Source organism: Delphinapterus leucas, chromosome 1, assembly GCF_059928025.1.
Source record: "Delphinapterus leucas isolate spDelLeu-1000000601 "Yukka" chromosome 1, BTC_Dleu_Yukka2, whole genome shotgun sequence".
Lineage (NCBI taxonomy): Eukaryota > Metazoa > Chordata > Mammalia > Artiodactyla > Monodontidae > Delphinapterus > Delphinapterus leucas.
The window spans coordinates 109,212,184-109,224,256 of record NC_143129.1 but is presented as its reverse complement, the minus strand read 5'-3'; the positions used below and the strand labels follow the sequence as shown (position 1 = coordinate 109,224,256).

Genomic DNA, 12,073 nt, shown 5'->3' with positions numbered 1-12,073 from the left:
CATAGTCAATTAGCTTTTAGCAAGTAAAAGTTATCTTTCTAATTGTTCACAAACCAGATGTTCCAGGAATTTTTAATGAAGCATCAGCAAGGTCACTGATCCTCTTCTGAGATATCTAACCACTATTACCTAACTGCAGTTGCCAACCTCAAAGCCTTTAGCATCTCTTATTTTCTAAAATCCTTTTTAAAAAATAATATTCCTGGGCTTCCCTGGTGGTGCAGTGGTTGAGAGTCCGCCTGCTGATGCAGGGGACACGGGTTCGTGTCCCGGTCCGGGAAGATCCCACATGCCGCAGAGCGGCTAGGCCCGTGAGCCACGGCCGCTGAGCCTGCGCGTCCGGAGCCTGTGCTCAGCAACGGGAGAGGCCACAGCAGCGAGAGGCCCGTGTACCGCAAAAAAAAAATAATAATAATATTCCTATGATCATCTTGCAAGTTACTTTAATATCTAATATCACTTTACTTTGAAACTAGAAATTTAACGAAGACTCTGTTACTTCACCTATTTTTGTGCATTACTGCTTTATATGTCTGCTTTACAGTTTATTTCAGTTTAGGAGAATGTCTGCTTAGTGAGAAAAAAAAATGGAAGCAAAATCGAAGTAGAGATTTGATTTCTACTTGTTGTATCATAGCCCCACAATATGGGTCTATCTTGTCCTTTGAATTAGAGTACAAAGATTCTTTTTGTTACACTTAACTATTTTCAAAAGCTTCAGTTCATTCTGGCTGTTTTTGCTTGCCCACTTAGCTTTTTCATTATAAACCAACATTTTTTATCTTTCATACACATCTATACACAGGTCTTACTATATGAAAAACTATGCAAAGAAACTAATAATTTATGACTCCAATGTATTAAAGACTGTAGCTTATACTAAATGTAAATATAATACTTATCTTTTCCAATAACAAAATCACATTACACTGATAACTCAGTTCAGCTTAATTCTCAACATGACCCTCCAATTCTGCTTTTCCTATTTTTATGCTTTGATATTATTGACATTTCATACAAAGGCAAAACAAAACCCATCTCTTTAGTACAGTCAGCCCTCCACAGCCACAGCTTCTGCATTTGCAGATTCCACCAACCGTGGATTGAAAATATTCAGGAAAAAAAAAATCCAGAAAGTTCCAAAAAGCAAAATTCGAATTTGCCATATACAGACAACTATTTACCTAGCATTTACACAGTATTAGATATTATAAGTAACCTATAGATGATTTAAAGTATATGGGAGGCAGCATGAAGCACTAATGTAGTAGAGACTACAGCAACAATGTGTGTGAATATGAATTTTTAAATATTTAACATACAATATAAATGTTTATAATGAAATATTCATATACCAAAATAGCAATTCCAAGATTTAAAGGGGAAAAATACACAATCTCAATTTGTTTCACATTGTGCTACTCTTGTATATATGTTCAAAGCTATACTTCAAGAATTTTCATTATAAAACATATTTACTAAGTGCAAAAAATTTAAAAAAAAGTATATGGGAGGATATATGCAGATTAAATGCAAATACTATGCCATTTTACAAAAGGGACTTGAGTATACAAGAATTTTGGTATCCTCAGGGGTCCTGGAACCAGTCCGCCACAGATAACAAGGGATGAATGTATTCTCTTACCACTCTGCTATTCATTTTTTGTAACCATATTCAATTAACATTAATAGGGAAAATTTTATGTTATGTTTTTTTCAAATACCAATTTCTTTTTGCTTTTAGTTTTCTGCTTTTCATACTCAGATGATAATGTTTCTTAGTTTTTCTGAATAAAAATAACATCCAACCTTGAAGTCATTCTATTTGCCTTTCAGACCTATATAGAATTCTAGGTTTACCACAACTTTTCCCACCTGTTACAATCCAACTCCTACTTGAAAACAGAAAACTGAAACAAGAAATAATATCTTTTCAAAGATAAACAGCTGGCTTTCTTTTTAACTCTCATATTCTTTATTAATATCACACTTGTCTGAATTTGCCAATGGAAAATAATATCTAAGTTACAAAAGATACCTGAGGATAGCTGTACAATCAGAAGCTGTTTGGTACTCTTAGTTAACATAATATTTTAAAAGTCCATTTTTTTCATTTTCACAACTTCTCTCTTCTTGAAAAAAATGTAAGCGTATAACTGAACCCATAATTTAATGTCTTGATGTAAGAAGACTATATAGTATTTCACAAGATATAAATCACCATATTATCAAAGACTTAAATGAGATAGTTACATATTTTCTACATGTTGGGTAGTATCTCGTGTACACAATTAACAAAAACTATCAGAAGATTTAATAATTACCCATGGAAAAATATCTTTTGTAAATAAACAGATTTCTAAAACCTAAAAAGCAGGTCTGACATACATCACTTACTTGCTGTGACTTAAAATATAATGTAAGGAAAGAAAACATTACCTAATTCTAACAAAACTGTGTAGACAGAAAAAAAAAAATGTTAGAACAAGGAGTCTTTAGGCCACAATAAGACCTGTAAATATTACAGAACTTAAAATTGATTAAGAACTCAATTAAAGTAGAAAACAAAATTGTTTAAAACAAGAGCACACAAGTTGTGCTTTTAAAAAAAAGTTTAAAGGAAGGAGATGAGAAAGGTGAGAAAAACCACTACCAGACTCCTTACCCATTGCTGTTGGTGCTGGAGCTTCCTGATGGTATTTTCAGCTTGCTCCAGTTTAGCACTGGCCTCATCACTCTGCTGTTTGATGTTGGCCAACTCCCGTTTTATGAGGTAGTTTTCCTCAGCCTCCTGGGCTCTTGTCACTTGTCCCTTAGGACATAATTTTTTTGTGTGTAAAGCAATTTAGGATAGATTCAAGAAAGACTGCCTTTGTGAGGTTTAGTTACTTACTTTGACATGTTAAAAAAAAAAAAAAAAAAGATCACCTCAGAGAACAGAACAGCCTGAGTAATTATTAGCCAGCAGCTCATTATTGCTCCAGCAAATTTTGGGAAACCAAATGAAAAATTCATCTGATAATCTTAAGAACAATTCTTCTTTCAGTCAATAAAAATTCAATTCATGCAATATTATTGTACATGCAGGACTAATGTTTTCAATGAATAGTGGTTAATTTCGCAGAATCCACTGATTGCCATTTTGGAATAAACTTTAAAATAAGGTTAGCTCTAAAACGTGCAAAAGATGGGTTTATTTTAATAAAGGTAACACACTATTATCAAAAATTAAGTTTACACCCATAGATACCACCCCAAAAATTATTTCTAGATAAATGCATGTAAAATTGCATGCATTAAAATATGAATTTCTAGGTTTAGGACTTTCCTTAGATGTTAGAGAAAATGCTTAAAAAAAAAAAACTATACCTGTATCAATCTATCTGCCAAGGAAGCACTTTCCTACAAAAGGAAAAATTCAGATAGAAATATAAGAGAAAGAAACAAAATCAAGGTGATAAAATTAGGAATAAGAAGAAACAACGCATACCCAAATTCCACCTACATTTCACTGTAATTAAGATGGACATTTAGATTTTAAAATTATTTTTTATTGCATGTGTTTCCATTCTTAAAAAAGAATATATCAAAATAAGGATAAACTGCAGAAAATCATGTGCTTCTAGAAGAGATCAAACACAAATTCCAAGAGGGTTTTCATTATTTGGGACAAGCTAATATCTTCTTTTTAAAGCATACTTTAAGTATTTTTAGCATCAGCCATATTGTCAAATCATTTATATGAAAGGGAGAAGGAATTTGAGTAAGCAATATCACTTATGAAGTGTGACAGCAATTTGTGCAACAGCCACTTCCAAAGAAGCAAAGCAAGGAAAATATGACAAATGAAATTAATGAGCTCAACCATAATAAACTCTAGCAATAACTGAGTAAGTAAACATTTCAGTTACAGACTTTAATTGGTATCTAAGTATTTACAGAATTCTAAGTGCTAAAGAACACACCTAGGCCATCTAAGCCAGTAAAAAGGTACTTAATTTTCTAGAAGCAAAATCCAAACTTAACTCTTTCAGACAGCACCTTTATTATTCTTAAGGTTCAATGAAATAAAAATGCTTTCTCTGTGAAAATGTCTTACTCCAAAGATAAAAGACCACCTAGGAAGATGTACATTTTACTATAAACTGAGTGTTTAGTGGAAAAAATATATATTGATAAAATCAAAATGACTTAAAAACAATTAAGCTCAACCTTTTTGCAGTCACCAAAAAAGCAGAATTATCTTCAAACTCTAATAAGATGAAAGAAATATATCCTTAATATAATGTACCTGCAATTATTATATAACAAAAATATACATGTAACAAAGATCCTGTCCTTCTGCCATGCTATTTAATATGAAACCATCAATACTTTCAAACAAAAGATAAACATGCAAATAATCTATATCTTCATTCATTTAATTCCTAAATATTGACCTGTAGACTTTCAGGGAAGATTTTAAGATACTTGGCAATATCATGAGGACTATTTTTTAAACTACTAACTTTCATTTTTGGTAAAAAGAAACAAAAAAAAAACCCAAAACAGTTTGTGAATTCAGATGTTTCTCCTTTAATAAACCAAAACTCTTAGGCTATACTTCTATTACTTAATACATTCTTATAGCATCAGGAACAAGACTAAGAAAGACACTACATCAAAAGCACAATAAGAAAAATAATTCAAGATTGACACATTTACCCAGTTATTTTATATGAAACAGAGAGGAAGAGGTAACAAGCGGTATCAAAACAATTCTAAGAACCAAAAGTTTAGTCACAATTCCTGTGTTGAAAATCAACAAACATCATGGTGAATTTTTATATAAGAAATCAGTCAGTCATTTTGACTAAACTTAAAGCAATCCTAGGCCTTAAAGAAATCACTGCCACATTTAATATATGGCTCGACAGGGCAACATTTGAAATTCATCTTTAAAATACTACACAGAATGGATCCTCAATTAGGTTACCCCTAAAGAACACACTTTTCAGAGATTATGTAACAAAAACAAATGACATCACTATGTTACTCTAATAATCTCAGTTTGAAACTTTAACCTTAAGAGTTCAAGGACTAGTAATGATCAATTTTTATTGACAAGTTATTTAGTTAAGTAGTAAGCTATGCAAGCTAAGCAGTCAATACCACAACTTCAGAGACATGTGCCAGATTTCTTGAGCCTTTATTTAAAATAGAAAAATTATTGTGCATTCAACTGAAGTTTACATAAGTACCAATTTACTTACTTTTTCTAATGTTTCAATGTGCTGTTTTAATAGCCTATTTTCTGTGCGTAACCTCTGCAGAAAAAGAAAACAAACAAAGGTTTGCTTGCAAACATTCCTGAGAAGGAAAAATGACAGTCGATAAAATGTACCACCTTTTATAAGTAGGAAAGAGTCCAAGAAATGGCTACATTATCATCTGTGAAATTCTTAAAGGCTCAGAGTAAGAAATGCATGGCAAAGGAAATGTCCACATTCATCATTCCAGCTGTGACTGAATTTTAAATATAAGCTAGAATACATACAAAATAACCCCTTCCTCTTCTGTACCTAGCATAATGACTCATAATCAGTATTTTCTTTTTCTTTTTTTCCTGGCTGCGCCTCACCACTTGCAGGATCTTAGTTCCCCGACCAGGGATTGAACCCAAGCCCTCGGCAGTGAAAGCACAGAGTCCTAACCACTGGACCGCCAGGGAATTCCCAGTATTTTCTTATATGTCTTAATATCCCTATTAGATAGAAAAGATTCTAACTCATTTATCTCCTACAAAGATTACACAAATAATATTCAAATGTCTATCAAATAAACAAGAAATCTGAAAAATGCATGTTCATAGGATAAATATCAAATTGTCAGTTTAGAACTAGATCAGCCTCCATTTATGTGTTATATATGCCAAGTTGCAAAGTTCCATTCTGAAAATATGAAGAATGAGTTATTTTCATTGAATGAATTATTTATCATGAGTTGTTTTCAATTTAAGAAAATTACTAGCATTTTCTTGTAGTTAAAAGAGTAAAACCAGATTAAAAAAAAAAAACACTTCACCTAATTGCTCAATGCCCAACTCCCAAAACCCTGTCAAATTACCGCTATTAAGTATTAAATCTAAAACACCCTACATTATAAACTGGTGCAGCCACTATGTAAAACAGTATGGCAGTTCTCAAAAAAACTAAAAATTGAGCTGCCATATGATCTAGCAACCACACTCCTGGGCATATATCAAGACAAAACTATGATTTGAAAAGATACACACATGCCTTTGTTCATAGCAGCACTATTTACAATAGCCAAGACATGGAAACAACCTAGATGCCCATCGATAGATGAATGGATAAAGAAGATGTGATACACACATACACACACACACACACACACACACACACACACACACACAATGGAATACTACTCAGTCATAAAAAGAGAATGAAATAATGCCATCTGCAGCAACACAGATGGACCTAGAGATTATCATACTAAGCAAAGTAAGTCAGAAAGAGAAAGACAAATACCATGATACCACTTATACGTGGAATCTAAAATATGACACAAATGAACATATCTATGAAACAGAAACAGACTCACAGACATAGAAAACAGACTTGTAGTTGCCAAGGGGGAAAGTGGGGTTGGGGAAGGATAGATTGGCAGTTTGGGATTAGCAGATGCAAACTACTATATATAGGATGGATAAACAACAAGGTCCTACTGTATAGCACAGGGAACTACAGTTCTTTCCTGTGACAACATAATGGAAAATAATATGAAAAAAAAACAAAACACGCTACGTTAAAAAATCATCTCCTTTTTGTATAGTTCACCAATATAAGTTATCCCTTCATTTTGCCATCATTATAATTTCAAACTCCCTCTGACCTTTTTGTACCAATTTGCTCTAGAGTGCAATCCAGCCTTCTTCCAACCCTGCCTTCCTCTAAATTCCTGCTAAAAATGTCTTCCTCAGAAAATTCTTCTATTAATTCAACCTATTATTTTGCCAGTAAAGACTAAAATATAGTTTATATGACATATAAAATCTCAGAACAAAGCAAATAAAAGACTATGAATTATTGTTGTCTTATTAAGTGGACCACAAATTGGAACAAATAAATCTTACTTATTACAAAGACAGTTTGCAAATTAAATATTTTTGCTCTATTCACTAGAATATATTTGGATGAATTGAAATAGATATTACTTTATGTGTGATCTCAAGCTACAAAATAGTTTGAGAAAAAGAAAATATTTCTCATTTTTTTGCTACTCACATTATGTATAGCATAATAGTCTACACAAATAAGCAATTATTAAATGCTCTTAAAGTCTGGAAAGCCAAAGAAATAAATGTGATTCTCAAAATCTTCTCAACATACTTCATGAAAAAAAAAGTAGCATTTTGTTTTTCTAAAAGACTTAGGAAGTTAAGTTCAGCCAGACAATTGAGTGAATAAAGTTAATATTTCAATAGAAATAATGCTTAAAATTTAAAACTAAAAACATTCATTTGGATTTCCCTCCCCACCCCCTTTAAATCTTCTGAAATTTTGCTGTAAAAACCTGAATTCATTTTCCCCCCAAACACCTACACAAATGTCTTAATACCACTTTTTAAATAAATCATCAATTCCTCATTTGTGTGATACCCACTTCATTATGAGTTGAAAAATATAATAGACTTTACAGTTATTAAAGACTGTTTCAGGGTCACCTTCACAGTATTTTGGTAATTAGAGCTTTGTAATCTCTTTTAACATGTTATAGGTAATTTTCCCCCTTCTTATATTGTGTTTTTTATCCTCCGCAAACCTTTACTAGTAGACTAGTAGTTTAGAGACTGGGTTTTGAAATGAGGTAGGTTTAGGTTCAAATCCTCACTGTACAATTAACACCTGTGGATATCATTCAGTGCCCTGGAATCTCCATTTCCTCAACCAGAAAATTACACTAATAAAACCTACAATGATGCTGCAAGAATTCAACGAGATAGCACACTGCCTAATATATACCAAATACTTGGTTAATGATAAGCATTGCTATAATATTTTTAAAGTTAGGGCATGAATATAATTTTATTACTTTTGTCTATTTTTTAAAATAATTATTCTTTAGATTGTTTTTATACAACACGTAGTTATTTTTGTCTCTCCCCTTTACTCATCCTTTAAAAACACCCTTTGCAAAGTTTTTTTGGTGTTCGTTAGGTTTTACACTATTTTTCATTTAGGCTATTCTTAAATATGCTTTTTAAAAAAATTAGTTTAATTAACTAATTAAATTTTGGCTGAATTGGGTCTTCATTGTTGCGGGAGGGCTTTTCTCTCTAGTTGTGGTGAGTAGGGGCTACTCTTCACTGCGGTGCACGGGCTTCTCATTGGGGTGGCTTCTCTTGTTGTGGAGCAGGGGGTCTAGGCACACAGGCTCAGTAGTTGTGGCTCGCAGGCTCTAGAACGCAGGCTCAGTAGTTGTGGCTCGCAGGCTCTAGAGAGCAGGCTCAGTAGTTGTGGTGCATGGGCTTCGTTGCTCTGTGGCATGTGGGATTTTCCTGGACCAGGGCTTGAACCCATGTCCCCTGCATTGGCAGGCGGATTCTTAACCACTGTGTAACCAGGTAAGTCCCAAATATGCTTTTATCTTTATTTCAAATTGAATTTCTTTTTTCCAAGATACTTTTGAAATGTTTATTGCTGCTATATAGGAAAGTTAATGACTAAAATCTATCACTTGACTGATTTCTAATTTTTTTTTTTTTTTTTTTTTTTTTGCGGTACACGGGCACTGTTGTGGCCTTTCCCATTGCGGAGTACAGGCTCCGGACGCGCAGGCTCAGCGGCCATGGCTCACGGGCCTAGCCGCTCCGCTGCATGTGGGATCCTCCCGGATCGGGGCACGAACACGTGTCCCCTGCATCGGCAGGCAGACTCTCAACCACTGCACCACCAGGGATGCCCTCTCATTAATTTTTGAGTATCCTTACTTTTAATCACATTTCCTAGAATTAATTAAAAAGGTGTTTTCTAAACTTTAAAGTGAAAACCACAAAGAGAAAGAGCAACAGATACATACACTTAAAAAGAGAGACTTTTTTGACCTACCAAATTAGAAAAGAAAATGAGACTAAGGGTGAGAACAAGAATGAAATATCTAATGTACGCAAGGTATTAGTGAAATGGAAACACTGCCAAGAACATATCCTGGAAATATTCTTTAGGAAATTTACTTAGTGCATATTGAATGTCGTAAAAATACTAATATCCTATAATTCAGTAATTCTACTTTTTACAACTGACTACAGAAATAGAAGGTACCACAAAACTTTATATACAAAGATGTTAACATAAGCATTATTTTTTAATGATGAAAAACGAAAAACAACCTAAATATGCCAAAATAGGGAAATCTCAGTTTCAAACAAACCACTCTATTCTTTCCAGCTTACTCATTTCATGAAGTAACCCAAACTCAATAATCCTCCTTGTTGGGATAATCCATGGATCCTACCAACTTTTCACTGTCCCTCACTGCCTGATATCCTCTCTTCCCAAACAAAGTTTAATTTCCAATCATTGCAGACTTTCCCTTGCTTTTATCCCCCTTTCCCTTCTCTTCTTTAGTAGTGAGCATACTTGCCACTAGTCTGGGTCAACACACTGACAACTCTTGAGTCTGCACCTCAGCCAGTAAATATGACCAAAGAAAAATAAAACGGTAAAGTTTATTTCAATTAACAATCACTAAATTCAGTTGGACTCTTAATGCATCCTAGAGTAATGTGTTTCCTTAGTCCATTCCTTCTCCCACCTTCTTAGATCACTATTTCATACTTTCTCCTCTGTCTTCAAACCAGCAACCCTCCACCCTACTGTCACTCTCAGATGATAATCTTGTTTCTGATTTCAGTGAAAAAATTGAAGCAATCACAACAGAACTTCACAACATCCCACAACCAACATCTTATCTACATTTTTGCCCATATATTTTACATTCTCTCTTGTTCTTTTTTAAAAATATATTTATTTATTTATTTATTTTTGGCTGCATTGGGTCTTCGTTGCTGCACGCGGGCTCTCTCTAGTTGCAGTGTGCTCATAAGATGTGGTTGTTTTGATTCTTTTTTTGAGCCGGGGATACTCTTCGTTGCGGTGCACAGGCTTCTCATTGCGGTGGCTTGTCTTGTTGTGGAGCATGGGCTCTAGGTGCGTGGGCTTCAGTAGTTGGGGCACGCAGGTTTCAGTAGTTGTGGCTCACTGGCTCTAGAGAGCAGGCTCAGTAGTTGTGGTGCACGGGCTTAACTGCTCCATGGCATATGGGATCTTCCCAGACCAGGGCTCGAACCCGTGGCCCCTGCATTGGCAGGCGGATTCTTAACCACTGTGCCACCAGGGAAGTCCCCTTTCTTTAGCATTTGACACAGTAAATGGCTCTCTTTCTGAATCACTCTTTTCTCTTGGCTTCTAGGACATTATATTTCCCTGGTGTTCTCCTACTTTGCTGATTGGCTCTTGGTCTTCCTAAGTTTTAAATGTTGGCTTACTCTTGGGCTTAATTCTTGTACTCTTCTGTTTTATCTACATCCATTCCCCAGGTAATCTCATCTACTCTCATGGCTTTTAATATGATCATGTCAATAACTGTCAAATTTTTATTTCCAGCTTGTCCTCTCTTAACTCCAACTTTAAATAAAGTCCCCTACATACGAACCTTCAAGTTGTGAACTTTCAAAGATTTGAACGTGCGTTCTTAAAACTGCAGCTTGCCCTCTGTCTCTTATTGCTGACAATCCTTCAGCTCTACCATCTTCCACCTCCTCTCCCTCCTCCAGTCAGTACTTCTTCTTGCCTGTTCACTCAAAGCCAGCCCCTGTATGCCAGCTGTGGTACTGTACTACTGTACTTTTCAAGGTACAGTACTATAAGATTAAAAATGTTTATTTTTTTGCTTGTTTCTTTATGTATCATTTGTGTGAAAAGCATTATAAACCTATTACAGTACAGTACTATATAGCCGACTGTGTTAGTTGGGTACCTAGGCTAACTCTGTTGGACTTTACAAACAAACTGAACTTACAAATGCGCTCTCTGAACAGAACTCGTTCATACACAGGGGACTTACTGTATTTCGAGGAGCTACTTGAACAGCTCCTGGGCATCTCATACTTAATATAACCAAAACTGGGGCTCTTGGTATTCCTCCTGTAGACTTTCCCATTGCAGGTACTGGGAACTGCATTCTTCTAACTGCTCAGGCCAAAGTCCTTGATTTCTGTCCCTCTGACACCTCCACAATCAGCTACACCTTTAAAACCTATTCAGAATCTAATAATTTCTCAACGCTTCAGTCCAAGCCACCACCAGCCCTTGCCTGCATTACTTCACAAGCTTTCTACTTAATATCCCTGCTTCTGCTCTTACCCCCTGCAATATACTCTCAACACAGCAGCCAGAACATGCACTGAAAACTTAAGTCAGATCTTGTCCTTCTCTACTGAAAACCCCAGCGGCTCACCAGAGTAAAAGCTAAAGTCTTCACATGTTCAGCAACTCCCTACATTATCTGCAATGTGCAACACCTTACCTCCTTTCACTTCCCTCGTCTTCATGTTGTCCCATCACTACTCCCCATCAGCATGCTCCTGACCAGACCCTGCTCTCCTTATATATCTATCTCCCTCCCTTCCTTCAGGTCTTTATTCAAAGGTAACCTGGTCAACTTCTCTAAACTTTTAATCCGAACACTATCATTTTATTTTCCCTTCCCTAAGATATTTTTTTCCTCTGTTTAACACTTATCACCATCTAAAACACTGTACATTTTACTTATTGTCTGATTTCCATACTAGAGTATATAGTACCACAAGGGCAGGAATTGGTCTGTTTCATAAACACATATCAAGTGCCTAGAACAGTGTCTGGGCATGTAGCAGGCACTGTAAATATCTATTAAATGAACGACTTCTTAAATAAATTAAGCTATTATATCCCCATTGGATTTTATTAAGTAGCTATTCATTTTTTAATGAAAAGTTTGTAATGCCACAAAAAATGGGCATCCAAATCCT

General features: G+C 34.9%; 1 protein-coding gene across 2 annotated transcripts in view; it reads right to left on the bottom strand.

The window, feature by feature from the left end:
- Positions 1-12,073, bottom strand: part of EVI5 (ecotropic viral integration site 5) — a 205,719-nt gene that overhangs the window by 95,376 nt on the left and 98,270 nt on the right. The window contains exons 11-13 of one of the 2 annotated variants that reach the window (XM_022553275.2): positions 5,253-5,306; positions 3,370-3,402; positions 2,666-2,812 (exon numbers count right to left, since the gene is read on the bottom strand). In XM_022553275.2, coding sequence (XP_022408983.1) covers positions 2,666-2,812; positions 3,370-3,402; positions 5,253-5,306 — 234 coding nt within the window. The remainder of the gene's footprint in view (positions 1-2,665; positions 2,813-3,369; positions 3,403-5,252; positions 5,307-12,073) is intronic. The other variant, XM_022553278.2, reaches the window with a different exon arrangement.